Genomic DNA, 27,355 nt, shown 5'->3' with positions numbered 1-27,355 from the left:
ATTGAGCCCTGCTGACGTGGGAGAGAAGTCTCATTTATTTTTTATTTTTTTTTAAATTTTATTTTATTTTGAGAAGTCTTATTTTGGGTCAGGGGCCAGCCTTCCTTAAACACTTCAAATTAAACCCCCAGAGGATTTCTCAGGACCGGTGTCCAGTTGTGGGTAAAGTCAAGATGGGTGCAGTAGGTGGAGCTAGAGAGTCAGAGAAATAGAGACTGCAGAGAGCCGGTCCTTGGGGTCTCGGGAAGGCCAGGTGGGCACTCATCCCCCAAACGGGTTGTGCACCAGAATCCCTGAGCAATTTGTCTGAAAACAAACAAACAAGACTACAAAATTCCAGCTCCCATCCCTATGAAATACAGTGTCTGGCACTGAGCCTTGGTCATGGTTAACACGTTGCCCATCTGACTCTGATGTGCAGTCAGGTTTGGGAAACACTGATCTAGAGATTCTAGAATAGTCTAAATGTGATCCAGGCTCTCTGCTGAATGATCTGGTCAGTGGTCTGAGCTGTTTTGACTCTATAGTCCTGTGCTATTCAAAGTGTGGTCCTCAGACCAGTGTCCGCATCGGCATCACCTGGGAGCTAATCAGAAATGCAAACTCTCAGACCCCACCCAAGACTATGAACTCAGAATCTGCATTCTTTTTTTCAAAAGATTTTATTTATTTATTTATTTGAGAGAGAGCGAACGAGCATGAGCAGGGGGAGGGGCAGATGGAAAAGGAGAGAGAATCTCAAGCAGACCCCATGCTGAGCCTGGAGCCCGACATGGGGGCTCAGTCCCATGACCTTGGGATTATGACCTGAGCCAAAACCAAGAGTTGGACGCTTAACTGACTGATAGCCAGTCATTCTCAGAATCTGCCTTCTTACCAGGAGCCCCCAGCTGACTCCGAGGCCATTCGGAGTGTGACAGGTTGTGAGAACCAAGCTTCTGGTTCATGTTGTCGCCTTCCCTGGAATGGGCTCTCCTCAAGGCACGGGTTGTGTTTTCCCTGGCCCCTCTCTGAGCCTGTTCCCTCCTCTTTGCCGTATCTTCTTCTCAAGCTTGTTGGGGGGACTCATGTCTGAATCCCATATCAGATTCTGTGGAATCTTCGAGACAAAGACCATATGGTTTTTATATTTCTATGTGCCCAATGCCTAGCATTGGGTGAACTCACCATTTTGGGACAGAGAATTATAGACTCCTTGAAACAGAAAAGACTTTGTCTTGATTGAGTCACTCAATGAGTGGGTGAAGAAATGATGGTTAAGCGATGCTTCAAAATCAGATGTTCTGTTATCCTTGCATGAGCCTACGCGAGGGGTTCACGTGAGGGTTCAGAGACAGCACCCCACAACAGCTCCCACTCTCCGTGAGGTCATTGTCCCCTTGGAGCTGATCTTTGTGCGGGTCCTCCAGCCTCTCTGACCACAGCCCTTTGAACTTCCAGACCACTGAGTGTCTTTATCTGTATCACTTGCCTGCCATGAATCCTGGACTGGCCTTTTCCCATGTTCCATCCCTGTTGTGCCTTGTCCTGGAGCTCATGGTGTTCTCACACTGTACGTATCAAGCTCGTGGAGCATAGAATCAAGACTTTGTGCTCCTCATCTGCTTCCCAGCCCAACACCTAACATGGGATGGACACATAATAGGAATGGCTAATTTTTTAAATATCTATTGATTTTTTTTAAAGATTTTATTTATTCACTCATAAGAGAGAGAGAGAGGCAGAGACACAAGGCAGAGGGAGAAACAGGCTCCGCGCAGGGAGCCCGATATGGGACTCGATCCCAGGTCTCCAGGATCAGGCCCCAGGCTGAAGGCGGCGCCAAACCACTGAGCAACCCGGGCTGTCCTCTACTGAATTTTTAAAAAATATGAAATCTTTTATATATACAAAAGTTATGGAGATTACTATAATGAAGACCTGCATCCCTACTACCTTATTCACTGATAAAAAAAATAAAACAACCACAACAGATTATTGTAGTTGAAAAGTGCTATGTATCAGTTTCCAGTCATTTTCCCCACCTCTGTGAATTTCCGTGACAGCTCATCATCATCTGTGACACCATGTAGTTTCATTGTTTGATGTTCCTGCCCATAAATTAAGGATCCTAAAACCAAGGTGAAAGGCAATTATGAGGCTGTAGTTCATTCCATGCAGTTGCTCAATATTTATTGAGAGCCTATGATGCAGCAGCTACTGGCTAGAGACTTGGGATGCATACTGGCTGGAATGAGTGTCGGGGAGGGTAGCAGGGGTTGAATGAAGCTAAGGGTCTGTGGGGAACATGTAGGACTTTGCAGACCATGGTGAGGACTTTGGCTCATACCTTGAGCCCTTGCAAGGTGTGGGCCAAGCAGTGATGTTTTCTGACCTCTTTGCAGTGTGAAGAGTACCTTGTCAGACAAGAAGCAGGGAGTCCAGGCGGGAGGTCATTGCAGTCAACCAGACGACAGAGAAGGGGGTGAGAGCCGGGGAGATGGTGATAAGTGGCCAGATTCTGGACATGTCTTGAAGACAGAGCCATCAGGATTTCCTGAGGAATTAGACGTTGGTGTGAGAGAAGGACAAAGTTTGCTCTGGGGTTTCTGGTGTGCGTGCCTGGAAGGGTATAGTTACCACAGACTGAGGAAGAAGAGATAGGACCCTGCAGGGCGTCGGTCAGCTGAGGTTCGGACCTGCTAAGTTTGAGACACCTGCCAGATATCATAGATGGAGATGTCAGGTAGGCCGTGGGGTATGTGAATCTGGAGTTGGGAGAGGAATCATACACAGAGGAGTATATGTTTGGGATTCATGAGCCGATGGAGGGTATTTAAAGCCGCGAGACTGGATAGATCACCAAGGACTCACCTTAGGTGGAGAAGAATAGAAACCAAGAGAGTCTTGTGTCCTGGAAGCCAGGGCAAGAAAGTACATCAAGAAAGAGCGACTGGGAGATTGTGTCAGTGTTGTTGATAGGCCAAAAGCAAGATTGGGGGCCGAGGCTTTCATACTGGATCGGGCAACATGGACGCTGTCGGTGACATTGTTGGGGACAGTTCCAGTGCAGTGGCCACCTGACTGAGTGGGTTCAAGAGCAAGAACAAGAAGAGTGGAATCGAAGAAATGAAATGGAGCGATGACTCTTTAGAGGAGATGGCTAGAAAGGCAAACAGACTGGCAGGAGCTGGCGGGGGATCAGCTCCCGAGAAGGCCTTGCCTATGCAACCAACAAACAAAACAAAGCCGGAGCGTTTTGTTGATGATTGGATTGGTCCGGTAGAGCTGGGAAATGGGTGATGCACCGAGAGGCCAGCTGCTGCGCTGTGTGCCCCGAGCCGGGAAGGCAGGCTGCATAGACGCCATGGGGCCAAAGGAGGGAGAAGGAGAGCCAAGCCCGACTTCCAGCTTTATCCACAACACCCAGAGTGGCCCTGCATCGGGTCACGGGCCTCCAGAGGAGCTGCTCTGGTGGCCCCCTCCAGCCCTGTGGCTGCGTTCCCGGGGCGGCCTCCAGGACCCTGACTCGCTTTCCCAGCTGAACTCATATGTGCTCCCCGTGCCGCGCCGTGCATGCTTCCCCGGGGTTCTCCAGGTCAGCATGCCCAGCCTCCTGCCTCTTCCAGAAGGCTCACCCAGCTCACGGGTTTGCAGCAGCCCTGAGCCCTGTGTCCCCGGCAGGCGGGGGCAGCAGCAGCCCCTGCAGGCTGGTGGCTAAGGCGGGGGGCAGGCAGGAGCACCCCCCGACCGCCCTGGCCTGGGACGGCCTGCAGCCTGGCCGAGCCTGTGTCTCGCGGCCCAGGAGCTCACCCTGCCTTCCCGGGGCTGGCAGGCCGGGTTCCCTGGACCTCGGCCACCCGCCGCCTCCTCCCTGGCCTGCTGAGGCCTGGGGACAAGGAAAGGCCACCGCTCAGGGGTGGGGTGAGGAGAGAGGGGTTTGGTTGGCCGCCTCGGTGGGTGAGAACCTGCCTCCCACCTAATTAGGTCAGCCTCGCTGGCTGTGGGCGCTGGCTGGCCGGGCGGCGACGGCCTCTGGTGACCCGGCCGCTCGCCAGGCCAGGAGCGGGCCCCAGGCTGGCCTGGGCCGTGGCTGGATCCCCAGGGGCCCCGGGCTTCGCTGCTGTCCCTGCCGGCCGCGGGCAGGCCAGCGGCAGTCACAGGGGTCACCGTGCTCAGCACGGACCACGGGGTCATTTTCTTCCAAACAACGGACAACTTGTCCCTCTCGTGCCCGCCCCCCCCGCCCGTGGCCCTGGCCCCTAGGGACGTGGCTGGCTGCGGCCAGGTCAGCTGGAGGGGTGGGGGCACGCCGCGTCCTCTGATGCCGCTGCCTCTTGTTTGCTGCCACTGTCCAGCTGGCCGGGGGCCCGGCCCCTCTGCTGCTCTCGGGAGACCAGATGCTTTCGTAGAAGGGACTGGACGTCCTCGACGTCAGGGGCTCCTCACTTCTTTATTTAAAAGCCCCTCCCAGAGCAGGGCCGCTGTGACTGGCTCCCGGGCACCCGCCTCTTCTCAGAAACGTGAGGACACTGTCGCGTGGACCGGAGGCCTCGGGCGGCAGCGATTTCCTGGTGTTGCCGTGGCTGCCTCTGCAGGAAAACCCACCCGGTCCGGGGCCGCTGCGGGGGCTCAGAGCTCCGCTCGTCGTGCAAGGCTCCCCTCCTCCTGCTGCTGGGAGCCGCTCGGTGCTCTGCGGCGCCAAGGCCACTGCTCTTCTCAGAGGCACTTTGTCTATTAGGATCCTTCTTTCATTCCGGACACGGTCAAGGCTTTGCACACTTTGGGAACAGAGCTTTGTCATGAAACTTCGGACTCTAAGTGCCGCATGTGAGCTGCCACTTTTGGAGCGTCAGCCACGTGCCCGAGGCCCTCTTCCTCCTCCCCGAGGAAGCTGCACGTTGGACCCCGGCCGTCACCTTCAGGCCCAGACTGAAGTCCCTCTAAGTGTAGCTGCTAATGGTCCCCATGTGTCAGGTGTGACTTGGGGCCTGGGGGCTTGGTGTCCAGAGTTCACAGTCACCCGTGGCTCAGTGTGTTCTCCCCCATGTGTGGTCCCCAGCATCCACCCAAGGGCTGAAACACAGCGCTGCATTCGGAGGCCCCTTGAGGCCGGACCAACCTCCCAACGGGGGCAGGTGGCGCAGTGTCCCCGGGGGCCCCTCCCTGCTTGCGTGGCCTTCCTAGGCTCTCCTGCTGACCTCTGTCCCATCGTGTGCTGTCTCTGGCCTGGCCCCTTATGGGGCTCCCTGTCCCTCTGGAGGCGCCCGGTAGAGCGGGAACAGCAGAGGCTCTGGGGTTGGGCAGACTTGGGTTCATTCACACCTTGGCCACTTGCGCCGTGTGTGACCTCGGGCAGGTCTTATGAAGCTGGTTGGGGCCTCGGCTTCTTCATTTCTTGGTTGATGCTGGTGAAGTTCACGGGGAGGTGGTGAGGCTTCCAGGGACCTGCGTGCTTGCCCCAGCGCAGCTCTCAGCGCCAGGTGGGCACGCACCCCGGAGATGGCTGTCCCTAAGGGCAGACTCCCCGCTCCCAGAGCCTCTACACACTCCCAGCCTCCCCACCACGGGTCTCACACGGTCACTCGAGGCCAAAACACCTCAACGACACCCTGATTCCTTCCGTGTCAGCCCTCGGCTCCTCTTCCTGAATTCCAGAGTCCTTGCTCTTCCTTGGCTCCCTCTGTGCTCTAGTCCCCTCGCTGGCTCACAACGAGGCCGTAATGTGCGTGTCCTTGGTGTTTGCGCCTCTGCTTGCACTTCCCACACCCTCCCTCGTTGGGCGAACTCCTGCTTGATCATCAGCACCCGGCTCATCTGCGATGACCCTCCCGGCCACCCCTGCCTCATCCCTCCCTGGGAGACCTTCCTCTCGGGGCTCCCCCGGCACACGTTAGGTTGGATTATTCAGATTCGTTCCTGCACCTGTTTTTCCTGCTCGCCTATGAATAACTCAACGATCAGATCGTAGTCATCTTCGTGATTGCTCCAGGGATGAACTCAGTACTTAGCACAGGGCGGGCATGTAGCAGGTGCCTAATTAACGTATGACTGGACTTGACTAATCCCGTCCTCACTGGTTTCTCTACGTTCAAGTTTGTCCACAACACCTGGCCCAGGTGGCAACACAATGGACCGTCTGTCAATAAGGATGAGTAACCACGTCGTACCTTTCGTTGTACCACTTAGTTATATGCAGTAGCAGCAGCAATAATAATAATGATAATAAAATAGGGCATTAATTGATTGCATCTGCATAACGGTTTCTGTGCTAAGTGACTTAACTTCAGCCATATTTCATCATTACAATCCATATTCATCCATATTTCATCATTACAATATATTCTGATCCCCATTTGGCAGTTGAAAAGTTGGAAGCACACACATAAGAGCTAAATGATTAGATAAAACAAATGAGTAGATCAAGGCCACACATTTAGTTTGTGATGGGTCTAGGATTGGAGCTCAAGCCTGTCAGACTCTAGAGTCTATACTCTAATCCCCTGATAAAAAGCTACTTGCCGCTCGCTGGTACATCCAGGGCCACTGTGTCTGTTTGGTTACATCAGGGACTGTGCTGAAGCTGTTCCTTAACCACTTTGCGTAACCCGCCCCCCCACCGGGCATGTCAATGCCCCGATGTCATCAGAGCTATTTCTGCTGAGTTTCGCCTTCTGGTCTTGCAGCACCAGGGGGACAAATGTTTTAAGGGTACCCAAGAGTTTTTTTACTCGGGAATGGTAGGCCACATAGACCTGGAAATGACTGTCATGAAGGCAGACTCCCAGACCCCTAGACACAGGAGGGATGACATGCCCCACACAGGGCCATGCGTGGAAGCACTAGCTCGGTCAAGAAGCAGAAGGAACAAGGAGAGAGACGTGGGCAGGAGCCTTTATAGTGGTTTCCATGGGGAAGGGATGGACAGGAGAGTGTGAATGATTCCCGCAGGCTCTGGGGCTTAGGGCTGCTCCTGGTGCTCTGGTACCTGGCCCTGCGGGGATCAGGGCAGGTGACTAGCCTCGGAGTCAGTGAGTACCCCATCAAGGAGGTGATTGAGTTACAGGCTCTAGATTGGTCGGTTTGCCTAGGAAAGGCCTTCTCATCAATATTATCAGACTCTGGGACTCGAAGAAGCCAATCATGGAAAGCTGGATTTCAACTGGAACTAGGAATCGGTTTTCATTCCTTTTTTCTTTTTAAGATTTATTTATTTATTTATTTATTTATTTATTTATTTATTTGAGGGAGAGAGTGCGAGTCCCTGCACATGTTAGTGGGGGGGGGGGGTGGAGGTGGAGGGAGAGGGTGCAGGAGAGGATCTCAAGCAGACTCCCTGCTGAGTGTGGAGCTGGGTCAGGTCATGGGGCTCAATCCCGCCACCACCCTGAGACTATGACCTGAGCCAACACCAACAGTCAGACACTTAACAGACTGAGCCACGCAGGTGCCCCCAAGGGTTTTGTATTCTTAGGAAAATAAGTAAATATTGCTGACATTTCTTTTTCATAAGAGTTCTGTGATGCAGAGAGGTGACACTGGTTTCTAGCCTGGGGAGGGCCTGGAGTGACACTAGTTTCTAGCCTGGGTTCTCCATGGTCAGCAAGGCCCTCAATATTAAAGCATCAAAATACAGAGCGTAAAAGACATAGTTAATATACCAAGTAAGAGAAAAACAGGCCTTGGCTTACTTGGTCTGGCCTAGCTCAGAGGGGAGGGGAGGGGAGCCCTAGCGTGTGCCCAGGGGTCTCTGCAGGAAGAACTGTGTGAGGAGTGTGCTGGGGGCTAGCAGGGGGGCTGGGTCATCCTCCCTAGCTCTCACCTCAGTTCAGAAACATTCACTCCTGTTTTGCTGTTTATTTTATGCCCGCAGCCACCCCCCCACTCCTCCCAAGAGTCTCCCCATTCAGACTTGGGTTTCTTGAAGCTGCTACCATAACCTCCACTGGATGGGGTGGGTGGTGGTGGTGGTGGTGGATTTGGGAAGGCTGGATGAATGACCCCCAGGGTTGGACACAACACCTATTAATTTCTGTAGCATCATTTCTCCAAAATAAGTTACCTGACTTACAAAAACCACCATTTGTTCAGTGCAAAGGGGGTTTCAGGATTATATGGTTTGGGGAAATGCTACATTCTATATTCCCTCTTGGAGACTGGCAATGTATGGTGATGTCCTAAGGGTGCTGAGAAGCTATGAAGGAAAAGAGTATCTCTGTTTTCTCTAATGTTCCCAAATCTATCTCCCCACCATGGAGCTGGTTTTGCACAACACTCACTACCGTCCCCTGAGAAGCCCTTGGGGGCTGCTGCTGCCCTGCTTGGGGGATGGCGTGGCCCTGAGCTGCCCACTCACAGACTCAGGGTGACCAATCTTCCAGGCACGGGGGCCAGGGCTTGCGGGGCTCGAAGAGCCTTGTGTGATTACCCTGAGAACCCCGGGGTCTGACGTGGGACTGACCCTGCACAGGGTCTTTCCTGTGCTCCTGATGCTGCCCAGAACGTTGTAGTAGGTCTTCCTCTTTTCCAGATTCCTAACCCCTGGCATAGTGCCCGGCAAACATTGGGGGCTCAGTGATTGCCTATATTAAATTAAATTAAATTAAATTAAACTAAATTAAGTTAAATTAAATTTCCCATTAGAATCCTCTAATTAAAGGCTCCATTCTTGTTTTTCCAATCAATTCTATCCCTGTATGGACGCATACACGTGTGCATACGTTTACGGTCCATGTGGGTTCTTTTCATAAACAAGCAAGGAGGCACTTCAACAGTGGGATTAGAGATTTCACGCGGAGGAGTCCACTTCATTATTTTGCCATTGACACACGCACACCCACGCACACCCACAGCCACACATCAAAACACACAGAAACACAAACTGTGTAGACACAAGCAAACACATTGATGTGCTTGCAAAAGTGGGCCCCGTCCCTCGCTCACCACAGACACACAGACGCAGTTTTGGACAGGAACACGCAAGGAAATGCAAGGCCAGCCCCCTGGCCCACAAGGCACGTGCCTGTCTGGCTGCGTATTTCTCCAAACCAAATTGCCTCCAGGCCCAATGGCTTAACGCAGCTCCTTCATTAGATCTCATGATTTCCTGGGTCGGGACTAGGGCAGGGCTCAGTTGGATGTTTCTTTGACTCCTCCTCTCCTACTGAGTGGAGCAGGGCTGGTGTGTGGCCTGGTCGGGAAGGGTGATGGTGGCTGCTTCCCTCGCATGGCTGGAAGGCCCGGCCCAGGGGGACTGCTGGCCGAGCGGTAGCGCAGAGCCTCTGGGCCCCAGCATCTCGGGGCAGGGGGGAGGGGCACCTAACCTTTTATGTGGCAGCTGCATCCCCCAGAAAGAGCATTGCAGGAGGTTGACAGGGGCACAGAAAGGCTTCTTATGACCTGGCCTCTGGGGTTGCAAGCTGACACCCATCCTGCCTCTTATTGAGCACCCAAGACACCTAGGCCAGCCCAGAGGGGAGGGCCGGGCTCTTAGACTCCGCCTGTGTGTGGGGATTGGGGGCAGCAAGACTCTCAGGCCATCTGCGATCGAATGCACACGTGAACAAGCACGCACGCAGCCCACACCTCCCGTGTGCGGCCTGAACCTTCCTTCCAGAGCACACTCCTGGGGGGTGCATCTGGGCCCGAGGCAGGGGCAGTGGTGAGGGCCGCCTCTTGCTTGTCTTTCCAGTGGCTGTGATAGAAGGCGAGGCCTGGAGAAGAGCCTGTGCTGGGGCCACTTCTTCATGGGGAGGGATTTCTATCTGAGAAGTTAAATCAGGTCCCTTTTTCAGGACACTGTTCCGGGTGGGCTCAAAGTCTGGAGTCACAGACGATACTGTGGGCACCCAGGGAACACAGAATGTCAGAGCAGGAGGGGACGGACTCTGTCCACTCCAGCCCCTTCATTGTACCACATGGCGATCCTGAGGCTGATGGAAGGATGGTCACACAGCTGGGATCCCACAGTCCTGGGTCCTCCTCCAACCCCCGATTCCCCATTGCAGGCCTATAATCCATTCGATTTCCTCTGCCTTGGCCCCCATGGGCTGATCACCCTGCAGAGACAGGTGCACTTACGTGTCACATGTCTGGGTAAGCACTGGGCCCTGGGACAGGACAACCACCGCTGGTCAATGGTGAGGCCTAGGGGAGCTCAGCTCTCGCACACGTGGCTGGGAGGACGTGCCAGGTGAGAGCTTCCCTTTGGTGGTGACTGGCCACCACGTTGGTCAGACAAAGGTCTAAGACATGGAGCCACCAGAGAGCTGCAGAGATCAATGCTGCCTTCCTCTTTCTCCTAGAAGGAGCACAAAAATCAGACGGTGCAAAGCCCCCTTCCACACCAGTAGCCTGAAATGCAGGTGGAGTGATGCCCTGGCTCTGAAGTCAGCCAAACCTGGGTCACATCCCAGCTCACATACCCCAGATTGCTAGCTCTGCGACCTCGGCTAAGTCCCTCAACCTCCTGAGCTCCAGGGTCCTCGTGTGTCTATGGAGAAAATCTTGCTTTTATTCTTCCATTCAGCAAGTATTTGTTGAATAGCTGCCATTGCTGGGGTTACAATGACCAGGACAATGGGCACTGTCCCTATGGAGGATGCTGGCATTAGCTGAACAGTTAGGCAGACAAACATAACTATGCAATCTGCGTTGAATGCTGTGGAGGAGTGATGAGGGTGCTGAGGGGGTGCAGTTATGATGTGATCAAGTTGAGGAGGCCAGGGACCGCCTCTCTGAGGAGGTGACACTTGGCCGTGGTTTGGTCTGGCAATGAGTAGTAGCTAAGCAGCTGAGATGTGTCTCAGGCAGAGTGCAAAGGCCCTGTGGCTGGAAGCAGTAGGTTGAATACGAGGGATTAAAAGGCCAGCGTGACTGGATCAGAGAGATCACAGGGAGCAAGTGGCAGACGAGACTGGACAGGTGGGTGGGAACTTTGTTCACCCCGTTAGGGAAGGGTTTCAAACATTGCATACATATTATATATTTACTTGAATGGTTTTCAGCCGCACACTCAGATTGTCAAGAAGATGAGCCTGGCTGTGGCACGGAGAGTGAACCGCAGGATAGCAGATGGCGATGTGGGCGATCCCATTAAGAGGCTGTGCCAGTCAGAATGGTGGTGCCTCAAAGATATCCATGTCCCAATCCTTGGAACCTGTGAATATATTAATTACATGGAGAAAAAGAATTAAGGTTGCCGATGGAATTAAGGTTACCCATTACTGACCTTAAAATAGGGGGATTATCCTGGATTATCCTGGTGGGTCCAGCATCATCCCATGAGCTCCGAGAGTGGGTCAGAGAGCCCTTGCTAGCTGTGAAGGTGGAAGAAGTATCATTTCCCTCACTTTGTAATTGAAGCAAAGGAATTTCTAGGACATGAAGTGATCTACTCCACATCAGGCCTTATTAAATATTGTTTCCAGGACTTAGATCCAATTCCCTTGACTGCAGATGCTCTTACCATTCCTGGGGGGTCTAAGGAGCTCTCGGGGTAGGGTCCAGGTTAGGGCCTGACCTGGTCTAATTTCAGCCCCGACCTGTAACGTCATCTACTTCACCCCATCTGTGCAGCCCCTCCCTCAACCAGAACAAACCACCCCTTACTATCTTCTTTCACCTCAAGTCATATTGACAGAGCAAAGCAAGGGGATTTTGTCATTGGAATCATGATGTAGGGGCGCACACACGTGTAGCCTTACAGGATTTGGGAGATTAAAAAAATTGTGTAGGACTCACCTAGTGCAGCTCCCATCTTTTGACTGCTGGAAAAATTGAGACCCAGGAAAGGGAAGTATCTGGCCCAAGCCTCCCTGACCTCCCCCTGCAGGGGAGAAACAGAACTAAAGCCAGAATTGCCCAAGCCCTGGAACGATGGTCTTTACATCACATCCCGGACAGGTCCTGTGTGCTCCTGGAAACTTCAGGTGGAGCTTGAATGAATTTTCCCATAAAAGTAGGCTTTGTACATGGATCTCAGGGCTCTGAAGACTCCACTATAAGGTGCACTGTGGATTCCTCTGTCTTCCCTTTCCTGGGAGAGAGAGCTTGCTTGGATAGAAATGTTGCAGTGTGAGAATATTATTCTCTACTCCAAAATAAGTTGACAAATGGCCTTCAGCATGCCCCATTTGTAAACTGGGAACGTCCTGGACTATTGCTGTGGACTTTCTGCCTGCTAATCTGGAAGCATTTCTGTCTCCCTTTCCATGCCTGTGGGAACCTACTGTCCAAATGTATGTCCATCAGTGAAAATGCAGCAAGAGCTCAGGAGACCACAGAGCTGAAGGGGAATTTGGACCCAGGTCCCACAGGGGGAAGCCCCAGCAAGTGGTGGGCTGGGTTGGAGCCGTGAGCCAGGCCCTGTGAGGAACACAGAGGGATTGCCACCTGGGTCTTGATCTTCATAAAGACGCAACTGAGATTCAAATTCAGCCTTACAGTACATAGTGTGGCTGGTCACCTTCAAGTGCGCCTTTCAGTAGACTCTCATAGCATCCCCAAGGGATGTGATGCCGTGTCGTCTCACTATTTATTTACTTATTTGAGAGAGAAAGAGCGTGTGAGCTGGAGGGAGAAGGAGAGGAAGAGGGAGACAGAGAATCTGAAGCAGACTCCAAGCTGAGCGCGGAGCCTGATGCAGGGCTCGATCTCCTGATCTGAGATCACCACCTGAGCCAAAACCAAGAGTTGGATGCTCAACAGACTGAGCCACCCAGGCGCCCCCATGTCGGTTCTTTAGAAGAGGAAACTTCCCGTACAATTCTGCTTCTAAGTGGCAAGGCCCCAACAAGACCACGATTAGTCTTTGTGGTTCTATTTCAAGTGCTCTTTACTCCGTACCGATCCATGTGGTCAAGTGGCAAACGAAACAATCCAGCATCAAATGAAAAGACAGTAGGAAGGGGTCTACTTATCTTCTGTCTGTTCATCCAATCACATTTACTATGTTCATTCGCCGAGCATGTCCCCATTCCTCTATATCTCTTTGTCTACCTATTTATCTGTCAGTCTGTGTATACTTTATTGTATATAACCATGGACAAGAGATGGTTCGAAACAGAACAGGATCTTGGTCCATCAGCTCAGGCTGCAATAACAAAAATACTATAGGTTGGGTGCCTTAAACAACAGGCATTGCTTCCAAGCTCTGGAGGCTGGATGTTCAGGATTTGGGTTCCAGTGTGGCCGGGTCTTGTTGGGAGCCCTCTTCTTGGCTTGTAGACAGCCGTGTTCCTGATGAGTGCTCACACGGCAGAGACATCTCTCTTATCTCTTCTTAGAAGGCACTAACCGCTTCACGAAGGCTTTCATGACCTCATCACCTCCCAAAGTCCCACCCCCAATGGCTGTGGGATGGGGTATCAGGGCATCACGTCTGAATGTGGTGAGGACATGCACATTCAGTCCACGGCCGTATACATTTAAGTTAAATGAGGAATAAAAGGAGAAAATAAAAAAGAAGTAGAGATGGAAAATAGAACCACAAACACGACCAGCACAAACATGCATTTCCTGGAGTCCTATCACCCAGCAGAGGGGGAGCAGAAAGGTTGGATCTGCAACTCAGACGTAAATGACCCGAGCGGGTCACAGCATAAATAAGGTAAAAGCAAGCTGGCCATTCAGAAGACGCTCACTCATTCCTGAGACCGGGTCTCAACCGAATGATCATCACCCACGAGTAGCAACTAGTATTCGTGAGGAGCATTCTTGTTTGGTGCGGATTCTCTCTTGATTCTTAGGTCAGCTCTGGGGCAACTATTTTATCATTCTCCTCTCTTTACAGATGAGAATACTGAGGTTTGCAAAGATAGAATTCTGTGTGAGGGCCACACAGCTCTTAGCGGAAGGCCTGGGGTTCAAACCCCAATGTCGTTTTTGGCGTCCACCGTGACCACTTGCTGGTTGGTAAACAGGCTCCGAAGGCTGCGCTTCAAATTCCATGTTAAGAATTTTGGATGCCAATGGACAAATAGTTGTGGGGTGGAATGAGATAATTTTCTTCTCATCTTTGAGAGAAATTGTCATTGTAGTTCACAAGTTTGCCATTTTGAGTGTTCTTGTGTTGTTCATATTTAATCTCTGAAATCAAACCAAACTCTTGGAGGGTTCAGAGTTCCCCTGGCAGGAAAACATACGTTTGGTATTTGATTTGAAACTTTGTTTGTCATGGGGATCAAATGCAAGCATTGTAGATTTAAACTGCTGCGGCCTTCCTAGCCCGCCTCGTGAGTGTGAAATGAGTACAACCATTGTACCCAGCGAGTGCGCGTGCCCCAGGAGGAATTTGAGTTGGATGATCTAGAACAGCTCCATTCAAGCTGCATGATTTTTTTTTTTCATAGCATGCTGTAATATTCTGCGGGAGCTCAAATGGGAGCGGTAACTGGATTCTCAGAAATGTTTCAAATGCATCATGTGGTTGTGTCCAGGACTGAATTAATGGCCATGCCAAGCAGTTTATGGATGAAGAACCCCAACTTCTGGCCCCACTTTCAACACAGTTTCAGACTTGGGTGGGATCCCTTGACTCACATCTGCCCGCTTTCCGGGGCCTGTCCTAGGGAACTCTCTCCTTATTCCAGATGTGGTTCCAGGACTCTAGAAGAGTCCTCTCAGAATTTATCCTCCTGGTTTTCCTCATCCAGTTAAGGATGCCATCCTTTACCGAGTCCCCCAGGCCACAGACTCAATCATCCTCAAAAGCTCCCTCTCTGCCCACCCAGCCAGTCCAAATCACCCACTGCTAGGAGGTACCCTCAGCCACCCCCTCCTCTTCGGCCCTCCGCTGTTCCCACCTTGGCTCTCCCCTGGCCATACTTGGCTGGAAAAGCTTTGAATTCACTCCTTTGCCTCTAATACCAGACGTCGGAATGATCCTGAAAACATGGGGCTGCTCATTCCACTCCTCTGTACTTCCCATCATGCCCAGCGATGGTTCTCAGACTGTGTTCTCTGGAGTCCCTGAGTTCTGCAGCCCAGACCAGGGCCTCGGGCCTCTTCGCTGAAACGACCGTAGCAGTTCCCCTCCTGTCTGCTTACATGTGGCCTCCTAAAAGGTCTTGCTCGGGGAGGACATTTTTCTAAAAACGAACATGGCCCCACTTTACCCACATCCTGCCCATGGCCCCGCCAACACTCCCTCCCAGTGTTCCCGACACAGGGCCCTCTGTGCTGTTCTCTAAACATACAGGTGATGCCTTTGTTTCTTTGAACACGCTGTCTTCTCCGTTTGGAAAGGCCTTTGCCCCTTCTTCTCTGAGAGCCCCACTTACCCTTCAGAAGCAGCTCAGACGTCACCTTCTGCAGATGGCACAGAGTTCCTTGTGTTCTCTGCAGGACACCCGTTGGCTCCCTCCTGTGCACCCAGGGAACCCATGTCTTGATGGCAGCCATGGCCACGACACACTTTTCTACCCGTCTTTCTGCCTGACCCCTGCTAGATTGCGAGTGACTCCGGGACAGGATTTACATCTTCTCATCTCTGCATTTCCACTGCCTACTAAGTACAGGACCCCTGAGGGAAACTCAGTATATTAACAGTGACATAAAGTAACACAGTTAACTATCAACAATGACCGACACGGGCTGGAAAACACGTGCCTGATGGGTAGCAGGTAGGGTGACAGGGCGAGGGGGCGACAGGACAAGGCAACAAGGTATAAGGGGCTTCAAAGGTTGTTGATTCTGGGCTGCCGTAGCTGAACCCAGGCCACATATATTTTGGGGTATAATGTAAGATGAATTTGAGGCCTACAAAAATTCAACAGGTCCCTTAGACAGGCTGGGCTACACCTGCGTGGGAGAGGCACTCTGGGGACCTGACCCGGGCGCCTGTAGACACAGCAGCCCCCACAGGCCCCCCTTGCCCGGGTAGTGTCACACCAGCGATCTCACCAGCTGGTTTATGTGCTAGCCCGAATGGACTCCAGCAGTGCTCACTGCTCGCCCATCAGCTCTGGGCTTGCTGTTACACCCATTTCACAGCTGAGAAAACAAGCCTTGTGCAGCCACAGTTAAGAAACTGGGAGCAGCACCGGGAACGCATGACTTCTGACTCCAAGTCCCAGTGTTTCTCTATGTCACCCCACGTGTGCTTTGGGAAGGAGGAGAGGTGGAGACAGTGCAGCTGGGGGGAGACATTTATGACCCCATAATGTGCCCCATGTGACCCAGACCTCACACTCTCTGTAAACACGCTTGGAGAAAACTCACCACATCTTCTTTTTAAAAGATTTTATTTATTTATTCATGAGAGACACACAGAGAGAGGCAGAGACACAGACAGAGGGAGAAGCAGGCTCCATGCAGGGAGCCCGATGCAGGACTTGATCCTGGGACTCCGGGATCACACCCTGAGCCCAAGGCAGATGCTCAACCACTGAGCCACCCAGGAATCCCCACCACGTCTTCTTCTTACTTACTTTCCTTTCACTGAGATGTAAATACATGCCCTAAACTTCACCGTGTTCGAGGATACAGTCCAGCAGGTGTTAGCCTAGGCACAGGGTTGTGCAATCATGACCACTATTTCCAGAACATTTCCGCTCATCAATTTCCCATGTTTTTCTTTTTCAGATTCCAATGATGAGAGACCCTGGCTGGATCAGAAATGTGTGGCCCTCGAACATCAACGTGAGTGAAGTTGCTGTGAATGTGCCATTGACGGAGCAAATGCTCTGACAAACTGTCGTGTGCTGCTCTGGACCCCGCTGTTCCCCCGATGCTTGCAGATGGCCTACAGCTCCTTCTTAGGGTTCCAGAAGCCCGGGATGAAGCTAAGAACATTTTGGCTAATATCTAACCTCATCTCCCTGGATCTATCCTCCCCCAGGCCCAGAAATGATTTTGTCGCCTCCCTGATTAAAAGGCTTCCATGGCTCCCTAGTGCCCACAGGGAAAGGCTCGTCTTGTTATCTGAGCCGTTTGTTGGTCACCCTCGGTGGACTGTCCTTATGTCCTTAAGTCCTTACGGTGGGTGCGGTCCCATGTAGCTGCCCCAAGCCCCTCAAGGCACTTCTGCACATTCTGCTTCTCCTGCACCCTCTGGTTCCCTGTCCTCCGGCCTTCATCCCACGGTTCCCTGTGGTCCCCAAGCCTTAGGCCAGGCCTTGCAGATTGTCCCCGGGACCGTATTTAGTGCTTTGCTGTCCACGGACGCTTCCTTTGGGTTCCCCCGAGACTGCATGTCTGGCAATGTGAGGGTCCATGCCATCCTGCACCCCCTGCCTGACCCGGCTTCTGGGCTTCTCCTGGATCTGGCCTCGGGAGCCTTCACTGCTGGGGAGGGGAATTCTGCAGCCACGCTCGGCTGGCGGCCCCCACCTGCATCTCCAGTTCCTGCCTCACGCTGCCCTCACCTTGCCCTCGAGCTGGACATCACACCACCTGCTGTATACCCGCATGCGCCTTAAACCTGAGCTCTTTTCCTGCGGAGGATGGACTTAGGGATAAGTTAGGGGGTGGCGAGGCCCAAGAAGAGGCTTTTGGAATGATCCAGGGGAGGAGAGATGAAGCCTGGACACTCATCTGTCCCTTGCGGCCTGTCCTACGCCTTGGGGAGACAGAGCAAGAGGAGCATGTCCCCGCTCTCTGAGAGCTCCCAGTCTGGAGAGGGACTCAGGAATGGAATGTGGAACGGGAGGATTTGCAGGGGACTTAGGAGGCCCCGTGGTGCGGGCCAGGGGGAGAGTCTCTCACCCACCTGGGAGATGAATCCACAGGCTCCAATTGAATGAATGAAGAAGGTAGCGGAGGGAGGCCTTGGCCCAGGGACTCGGTTTCCCAGGGGATTGACAGGGATGGGGCCCAATCAGAGGCCAGGAATCCTGACCAGCGGGCAGTTGGTGGCAGTTGAGCCCGGAGTGAGGGGAGCCATCCTCCAGGGAGCAGAGCAGAGGCAGGAAGGCCCCGTAAGTGAGCCTCCCCTCCTGCGGGTGGGCTTGCAGGCAGGCAGGCACAGGCTGCTTCCCGGCGCCAAGTCCCCATTCCCTAGCCCACCGGGTTCCCAGCCCCAGCCTCTGGCCCCATCCCCGCGGCTACGGTGCACAAGAGGGGAGGCGGAGGGGGGCGATCTGCCGGGCCTCTCCCACAGGCCCTGTGCTGCCCTTCACCCGGCTCATCCCGCAACACGATCAGAAGCAGCGGACAGGAGGTGCCAAGTAGGAAGCTTCTGTCTCGAGGGTGACGTGACAAAGTCTCGACCAAAGTGACAAACTCCAGGAGAACTGAATTAGGAGGACAAATCCTGGCCCTGGACCCTCAGCTCCGCCACTTAGAGGACGTGTGTCATCGAGCACGCTTGCTGCTTGCTTCTCTGAGCTTCAGCGCCACGTGTGCACGTGGGGAGCTCATGCAATCGGGAACTAAGGGGCTTGCCTTTTAGCACGAGGCATCGTGCGGCAGAAGAGCGGGGCCTGTAACTCAGCTCAGGTGGGTGGAGAGTTTAGAAGCAATTCAGGAAAAACGGCCACCAGGACACAGCGAGTCTCTGCAGAGTCTTGAGAGAGCCGTCCGTCGGCAGGCTCGGGGGTGGGAGGCAGCGCCGTGAGCTGCCGTGGTAGGGCCGGGGAGCAGCGGGAGAGAACGGGGGAGCGGGAAGCGGGGGTGCCGATGGCGGGCCGTGTCTGCCTTCCTGAGGACCTGGGACTTGACTGTACAGGTAATGGGAACGGGGGCCGGTGGCCTGGAAGGTCCTAAAGCAGGCGATGCCCCGTCAGAGGCCAGTCGGGGGTGGGCTGGGAGGCAGGGAGACCAGTTAGCAGTTCATGGTTGGCCTGGTTGAGTGTGAGGTGCTTGTGGACCGTCTGGAGGTGGCCGGCAGGTGGGGGCAAGGTCTGGGCTGCAAGTCCTGAACTTTGCATGGCTGCCGTCTCCAAGGGCAGGAGGGGGCTCTCTGTCTCCGTCCTGGGTGCTGTGCAGATGTGCTGGGTACCCCGGAATCAGTGACGAGCGTGTCATGGTCAGTCCTTTCCTTCAAGGCCTCTCCAGTCATTAGAAGAGGTAGCCGAGGGGATCCCTGGGTGGCTCAGCAGTTTAGCACCTGCCTTCGGCCCAGGGTGTGATCCTGGAGTCCTGGGATCGAGTCCTATATCGGGCTCCCTGCATGGAGCCTGCTTCTCCCTCTGCCTGTGTCTCTGCCTCTCTCTCTCTCTCTCTCTGTGTGTGTCTCTCATGAATAAATAAAAATCTTTTTTTTTTTTTTTTTTAAAGAAGAGGTAGCCGAATACAAGGGGCACAGTGACAACGCTCTGTGTAGTGTGCCACCATGGGGTTATAGGGGCTCATTAGTACAGAGAAGCCGGTGACTGATTTTTCATGGACCCGAGGGACGTCTGACACACACACACACACACACACACACGCAGATTCTGGAGGGACAGTCGAGCAAGGAAACGTTCATCCAAACCCCTTAACCCATCTTGCTGGGCGAGGAGAGGAGAGGGAGTGTGTAGAGCCGCTTGTTACATTAAGCCTGCACATCTTTCCTGTGTGTTTGGGATGAACAGCGTGTGCTTGCAAATGCCTCCTCTTGGCTCTGGTTACAGCCTTTCTTGTAAGAGCAGCGAGTCTAAGAATCCTGGGTTATTCTGGTCCAGTTACTTGAAACTTGTCGCTTTAGGTTTTCAAACCTAAACTTTGCCTTCCTTGCCATCTTTGAGTTGCAAAAGGACTGGATTTAAAATGTAGTCTCCGTGGAGGGAGCATTTCTTGGCAGAGGGGTGGGTGGGTGGGAGGGAAGTGATTCTGTTTCGATTTAAATTTAGTTTTGAAAAATGTCATCAAAGCGCTCCACGTGCCTGGTTTCTAGAAAATCAGCTAGGAAATACGGGCCACGGATGCAGCCACAGTGTCCTGGACCTGCTATTTCCCCGTCCCTCTGCACGTCCTCCTGGGACTTCCACTCTGATGGAGCAAAATGTGCTTGTTTGCACAGAGCAGCAGGGGCAAGTGCATTCTCCTTTCTCGTACTCTGCCGTTTATGTATGATCTCACCCTGTTTTAGTTTATTCTGTATTCAGACTCTGCCTTTTCTTATATATGGAGTCCCTCCCCCCCCCCCCCGTTGTTCTTCCTGGGGGAGGTGTTTTTCCTGGGGGCCTTTCCTCGGGAAGAAATGTGTGCTTCCCACTCTCTGCCCCCATCCCTCCACCTCCCCCACATACAGTCCTTAAGCCTTTCCCTTAGTCTGCCACTTGGAAACCCTCACATTCATTATTTTTAAGCCCTTATTTACTTAAAAATATATTTAGGGACGCCTGGGTGGCTCAGAGGTTGAGTGTCTGCCTTCGGCTCAGGTTGTGATCCTGGGGTCCTGGGATTGAGTCCCATCAGGGAGCCTGCTTCTCCCTCTGCCTGTGTCTCTGGCTCTCTCTCCCTGAGTCTCTCATGAATAAATAAACAAAATCTAAATTATATATATATATATATATATATATATATATATATATATACTTAATGTATGCTTTAAAAAGTACATTTAACATGTACTTAAAAAGTATTTAAATTTGAAATTTCAATTTTAAATTTATATAAATATATTTTATTTTGAATATTTTAAACCCCTTAAAACATATCTTAAACTGTTTTAAACATATTTTAAAAAATAAACATATTTTAAAACACTAACTTGCTTTAATTGGGATCTGTCTTCTCTGGATGCCTATGACTTTCAGATAGCTCACTGGCTTTCTTATTTATTTAACAAACCTTTCTGTGGTGGTTTGTTACGTGGCAGGTTCTTGGCTAAAAGCATTATTCATAGGCACTCATTCAGCTCTTCCCAGCAGCTGTATAGTTTGGTCCTATTTTTGTCTCTGTTTGAGAGATGTTGTGGCCGAGAGGCTGAGCCACTTGCCCAAAGTCACACAAGGGCCAGGGTTAGGATTTGAACCCACACCTCTAGCTCCAGAGACTTTGTTCCTAAGCACGATGAAGTGCTGCCTCCATAAGAAGGGTCTCTGTTGAGCAGTTTCAAATTCTTGTCATTTATTCCTTGCATTTTGTACCTTTAGCATGTGGCCTGACTTCCCAGACTCTCAGCTGTGTGGGTCCGCTTTTCCCCTCCTCTCCTCAGGAGACCTCCCTCCTCCGCTGGCTCTTAAGTCCTGCATCAGAGCTGTGACATTGGGGGACCCTCACGAGATCCACTGCTACCCAGATTCTTGCTTTCTTTTTCAATTTACTGTTTAAAAGAAAGCGAAAACTGAAGGTTTTTTTTTTCTTTAAGATTTTATTTATTTATTCATGAGAGACAGATGCAGAGACGTAGGCAGAGGGAGAAGCAGACTTCCTGTGGGGAGCCGTATGCAGGACTCGATCCCAGGACCCCAGGATCACACTCTGGGCCAAAGGCAGATGCTCAACTGCTGAGCCACCCACATGCCCCAGTGGAGATCGTTTTCATGCAGCCTCCCAGAAAGGGGAGAGAGAAGATAAGTCTTTGGATCCTTGCATGTCTTGGTCTTCTTTTTTTTTTTTTTTTAAGATTTTATTTATTTATTCATGAGAGACACAGAGAGAGAGGGAGGCAGAGACACAGGCAGAGGGAGAAGCAGGCTCCATGCAGGGAGCCTGATGCGGGACTCGATCCTGGGACTCCAGGATCAGGCCCTGGGCTGAAGGCGGCCCTAAACCGCTGGGCACCCGGGCTGCCCCTTGATCTTCTTTTCAATCTGGCTTTCCATTTGGTAGTTTGTTTGGAATTTGAATTTGAGGCTGGTATTAATGTGCCACAGAATCGTGAGCGCATCAGTGCGCTGACTTCTAGTAGCTGATGTTACCCACGTGCCAGTCTGACCTGGGCTCCTTCCTGGGTGAACTTTTCTCATTATTATTTTCTGCCCAGAAGCATTTAGAATCTTCTATAAGTCTTCTGTGTCCAGAAACTTCGCACTGATGTGCCTCCCAGTGGAAGGCACATGTGTCTTGTCATGTGTTGTGCTTAGAACCTGGTTTCCTGGAGGGCGATGCGCTTGTCATCGAACACGTCAGCAGATGAGATGTTTAAGCAGATGACAGGGAAAGGGACCTTGAGAAGAACCTTCTTTAGGTCTCCTGTCTTCTATCTCGTGCCGCCCGCCTCTCAGGCTTATGCTCTTTCATTAATTTCATCTTCTATTTCTTTTTTCTTGTCATGATTACTTCTGGCTATTGCATTTTTATTTTTAAAAGTTCCTTTTTGTTCTTCAATTTTTTTCTCTTTCACAACACTTTGGTTTGCTTGTCGTCGTCTTCTTCTTCTTCTTCTTCTTCTTCTTCTTCTTCTTCTTTACATTTTTTAAAGTTTAAATTCAATTTGCTAGCATATAGTATAACACCCAGTGATCATCCCATCAAGTGGGTTTGCTTGTCTTATGAATGAACTATCATCCCAGATCTGAGGTTCTGGTTTGGGGGTTTCTTCTTATTCGTCTCTGTTCTATTCTCTTCATCATTTTTAAACATGTTCGGGAGTTGAGATCCCCCCAGCCCCTGCTGTCTGTTTATCATTCTTTCTCTTCCACGGTTCAGGGTTTCCTCAAATGTCTGGTGGTTGATGGTTGTCTGTTTTTCTTTAGCACGGAGCGAATAGGAAAGTTGACTGGAAGCACTAACGGCTTCCAGTTGCTCTGGTATAAAGGGCCAGGTTTGCAGGGCAGGACCCAGGGGCACCGTGTGGTTCTGGCTCCAGCACCTGTTGGAGGTTCTGCTGGGCTGGGGGCCCCTTCCTCAGCTGCTGTCCCCTTTGCAGGTGTCCTGGAGGCAGCTTGAGACACGTCACGTCCTTTCTTTAGGCCACCTTTCCCTTTCTTGACTTCCAAATTTGATTACATAGCTTTCCCACGGAAGATGCCCCTTCCTGTTTTCCTCATTGTGAGTTATTAAGTCCTGAAGTTTCCTTGAAATTTCATGAGGTATCTGGAAGGAAAGGGAAAATAAATGCCTATTTGTCGGTTCTGCTCTGCCAGCCGTCCCCACCCTAGGAGCTTCCTTCCTTGTCCAGAACTGTTAATGGGGCTATTCTGCAAGTGTCCCGTGACATTCACCACGTTCCCATCTAGAAATGCGCTGTGCTGTCTCTTATAGCCGATTGCTTTTTATTTTTTTTAATTTTTTTTTCAGGAGCCATGACAACCCCACTCTGCAATACTTGTCCAGCCTGGATGAGTGGCAGGTACCAGCACAACCGGATACAACTATAATATATTTAATTAGAGTCTTAGTGAGAATGGTCATTTTCTGTTCAGTGAATTCTTAGGTTTCATAGAGCTGTCCCAAGACCCCTTTATCATTTGTGAATAGAAACATCATATGAACGTTTCATTTTAGGGTCTATTCACAATCTCCTGTTTTACCAATCTGTTTTCCCTCTCCAGTGGGTATCTTGTTCTGAATTTTGTGTACTTGTTTTTTCTTGTTGGAGACACTGTATTTCTACTAGATCTTGACCTCTTTGAGAATAGAGGCATATATTAATGGTTTACCTCCCTATTGTCTTTTTTAAAGATATTTTATTTTATTTTAAGATTTTATTTATTTATTCATGGGGGGGGAGCAGAAGGAGAAGCAGGCTCCATGCAGGGAACCCGACATGGGACTCGATCCCGGGTCTCCAGGATCACGTCCCAGACCAAAGGTGGCGCTAAACCGCTGAGCCACCTGGGCTGCCCTCCCTATTTTTTTTTAAAATACTTTATTTATTTATGTGTGTGTGAGAGAGAGAGCACAAGCAGGGGGATCAGCAGAGGGAGAGGGAGAAGCACACTTTGTACTGAGAGTGGAGCCTGATGCAGGCCTCAATCCCATAACCCTGAGATCATGACCTGAGCCGAAATCGAGAGTGGGATGCCTAACCGACTGAGTCACCCAGGAACCCCCCAGCCTTTTTAAAAGAGGCTTACTCCCCTCCCCCATTGTACCTTGCACATAGTAAGCATTCAGAAATGGCTTGTTGCATGAGTACCTTCTTTGTGACTTCCCTCCTGCTTAATTTTTGATAAGGGCACTGGCATTTTTAACATTAGTACATACTTAGTTCATTTCTTTTTATTAGGATGATTATATTTTTATTATAACTAGTTTTTATCATGTTTACTATGATGAATATATTTTCGCAACCAAGCATTACGATTCACGATATGACATTTAAGCGTTCATTTAAAAATATATATTGAGCAACGACTATGTGCCCGGCACTGTGCTAGATACTTGAACAGAAATGGTCTTTTCCTTCCTGCAGAGTCCGTCTGCTGAAGAGAGATTTTATAATAGTTGCACACACAAGTGGAAAACTTTGTAATAAATACTTCAAGTAAAAGATACGTAGCCTCGTAAGAATGTCTAGCAGGGAGAATTGATATAGTTGGGGAGGTTAGTGATGGTTGAACTAAGGTTGAAGAAAGAATGGAAGGTTATCAGACAAAGAGGGGATAGGATTCCATGTAGAGGGAAGAGCATGCCCAAAGGCCCTGTGGTAGAAGGGAACAGGACAAGCTTAAGGAAGTGGAAACGATGCAGCATCGCTTGAACTTAGACTGCATGGGGAAATAGTGGGGCCAGAACAGTGATGACACCTGATGTGTAGTAGGATGTTTGAGGCTGTTGCTGGAGAAGCGTGTGTGTGCGTGTGTGTACACGCAGGTATATTAGGGTGATGTTCCCTTATTCTGATGTTCTCTAGCCATCTGTCTGTCTGCAGGTCTCCCCAGCACCCCATTGCCCCGTGGAGCATTGTCTGAGCCAGATCACACTGCCATAGGTTCAGTGTTGCAAATCAGGGTGTGACAACACTGCAGGGTGTTGGCACAGGGATAGATCCTTGTCTGCCCACCCTCACCCCTTGTCTCCCTCCCTCCCTCCCATTTGAAATTCAAGAAGCTCAGAACTTCCTGTAATTGGGTTAGTGATGTCCAAACCTTCGCTCACACACTCCCAGGGGAGTAGAAAGTATTGGGTAGGATGTTATCTATTTTAAAATTAAAGTGAATTCACATCAATTCCTTCTTTTGAAACTATCTCAAGTATCCTTTGAAATGATTAGAGTTGCCCAGGGGTGCCACGGACCCCAGATTGACAGTGACGCCTGTGTGTGTTTGGCAAGGATGGTGACGCAAGATTGTCTGAACCCACAAGGTCACATCACAGACAGGTCAGAGCTGATGATCCTCTGTCCCCACTTCCTTGCTTTCCATTGTGGAGACTGAGGTCTTGAGGTGACATGCAGGGGGTCTCATAAGTGGCATACCCAGGACTCCCCAGATTCCAGAAAGACCTATGGGATTTTTTTTTTTTTAATATCCTCACTGTTCTAGGAGGAAAAGACAGAGTTTGGCTGAGGCCCAGGTCAACTTTAGTGTGGCGATCAGGGGTAGCAGCCACTTTCTCTCTGGGTACTTGGATTACCTTACAGATAGAACCTGGGAACTGGCTCAGGGGCAGATCTGAAACTCTTCTGAGACCAGAATCCCTTCATTTTATTTAGTTTTTGAGAGAGAGGTGGAGGAACAGGCAGCAAGAGGGGGAGGGAGAGAGAGAGAGAGAATCTCAGGCAGGCTCCACACCCAGCATGGGGCTTAATCTCACGACCCTGCGATCATGACCTGAGCTAAAATCAAGAGTCAGATGCTTAACCAGTTGAGCCACCCAGGCACCCCTTGCAGGATCCCTTTAGACAGAGTTCTCTTGTCTTTTTTCTCCTCCTGGGGCAGAAGACTCAGTGGCCTTCTCTGTTCCTATGCACCCAGGTCATCTTCTGAGGGGAGTGTGTGTCTTGGCGGGTGGGTGGAGGGGAGAGCACAGCTGGCTTCAGTGCAGGTGCAGCAGAACCCGAGGGTGGTGTTCCCATCTCCACGCAGACTGCTATTCCTCTGAGTTGCTCTGGTGGGGTACCGGGAAGCAGAAGCCAGAATTCTTTTATTTTTTCACTAAGATGCAAGTGTCTTTATTTTTTTAATGAAGTTTTAAATTTTAATTTCAGTGTAGTTAACGTACAGTGTGATGTTAGCTTCAGGTGTACAATATAGTGATTCAGCAAAAAAAAAAAAGTGATTCAGCAATTCTCTACCTTACTCAGTGCTCATCACGACAAATGCGCTCCTTCATCCCTATCACCAACGTCCCCCATCCCTCCACCTCCCCTCTGGCCACCATCAGTTTGTTCTCTATAGTTTCGAGTTTGTTTCTTGGTTTGTCCCTCTCTTTTTTCTTCCTTTGCTCATTTGTTTCTTAAATTCCACATATGGATGAAATCATATGACATTTGTCTTTCTCTGATTGACTTTTTTTGCTTAGCACTATACTCTCTAGATCCATCCATGTTGTTGCAAATGGTAAGATTTCCATCTTTCTTATGGACGAGTAATATTCTATTGTCTATACACCCCATCTTCTTTATCCATTTGTCTATCCGTGGACACTTGGCTGCTTCTATAATTTGGCTATTGTAAAGAATGCTGCTATAAATCTAGGGGTGCATGTATCCCCTTGAATTAGTGTCTTGTGGGTTTTTTTGTTTTTGTTTTTTTGCTAACCTTGAATTCTCACATTAGTCTTGTGAAAGATGCAGCAGTTCCTCTGGAAGACAGGGAGAAGGAGAGGACTAATTGATGGAGTCAGGGCTGGGAGAAGCAGTGGGGATTCTAGTGCAGTTTCATGTTTGGAAAATCTTCCATGGCCCCTTTCTGGCTGGGGGTCCCACTGGGAGCTCCCGGGCTCCAGACACAATGTAGGTTGTCTGCATGGGGTCTGACCTGTCTCCCTAGGTCCTTTTCATTACCATCACAGATTCTCTGGAATCTACAGACAAATATAATCGTGTTCTTACAGGTCAGCTCTTAATATTAAGTCACCATTTTGCCATGTCCCACTCCCCACGCTGGGCTTTTCTGCAGGTTACACAGCTTTGGTTATGATTAAGCACTTGGAGAGTGGTTTGGCCTTTCCTTTCATGCTGGATCGTCCTCTTCCCAATGGGCTTGCTGCCATCCTTATTGGCCCTCGGTTCTGATGGCCAGCACTGGATGCGATTTTGCAGGCATGGTCTGACCTGCAGAGAAGACTAGAAACAATTACTTCCTTTGTTTCAGGCTAACAGACATATAGACACACAGTCTGATATCACAGGGTTGGGAAAATGCAAAGCTATGACTTATTCTATGGAGGCTGGTAATTGTTACATAAACTGGATCTCCTGGCCCGTTGAACATGCTGGCTTCAGGAACACCCCTTCCGATCTCTGTAGCATATTGCACACTGGTGTATACATTTGAAGATGAGAATCACAATTTTAGAAGCAAGTGAATATTTTTTAGTCCCCAAATTTTCCTAAGGAAGGGTTGACAAGATCTGGAGAAACTATAGAAAAAAACTAGTAAAATAAAATAAAATGATA

The 27,355-nt window shown here is 50.7% G+C and overlaps 1 protein-coding gene and 1 long non-coding RNA gene across 3 annotated transcripts in view; one reads left to right on the top strand and one right to left on the bottom strand.

Moving 5' to 3' along the window:
• LPIN1 (lipin 1) overlaps positions 1 to 27,355 on the top strand; it is a 131,503-nt gene that overhangs the window by 16,298 nt on the left and 87,850 nt on the right. Inside the window, exon 2 of the mRNA XM_072771046.1 lies at positions 16,564 to 16,620. Within this exon, the coding sequence (XP_072627147.1) occupies positions 16,564 to 16,620 (57 nt within the window). The remainder of the gene's footprint in view (positions 1 to 16,563; positions 16,621 to 27,355) is intronic.
• Positions 1,998 to 17,986, bottom strand: LOC140601731 (uncharacterized). Of its 2 annotated transcripts, none has more exons than XR_012004775.1 (3): positions 17,690 to 17,986; positions 10,971 to 11,137; positions 1,998 to 2,536 (listed from the first exon to the last, which is right to left on the bottom strand). It is a non-coding gene; the product is annotated as an uncharacterized lncRNA (long non-coding RNA). The 2 variants fall into 2 exon arrangements; XR_012004774.1 differs by lacking the exon at positions 1,998 to 2,536 and adding an exon at positions 7,680 to 10,279 and having other exon boundaries at positions 17,690 to 17,984.

Source organism: Canis lupus, chromosome 12, assembly GCF_048164855.1.
Source record: "Canis lupus baileyi chromosome 12, mCanLup2.hap1, whole genome shotgun sequence".
In the NCBI taxonomy this organism is placed as follows: Eukaryota; Metazoa; Chordata; class Mammalia; order Carnivora; family Canidae; genus Canis; species Canis lupus.
This window is presented reverse-complemented; position numbering and strand designations above follow the sequence as displayed.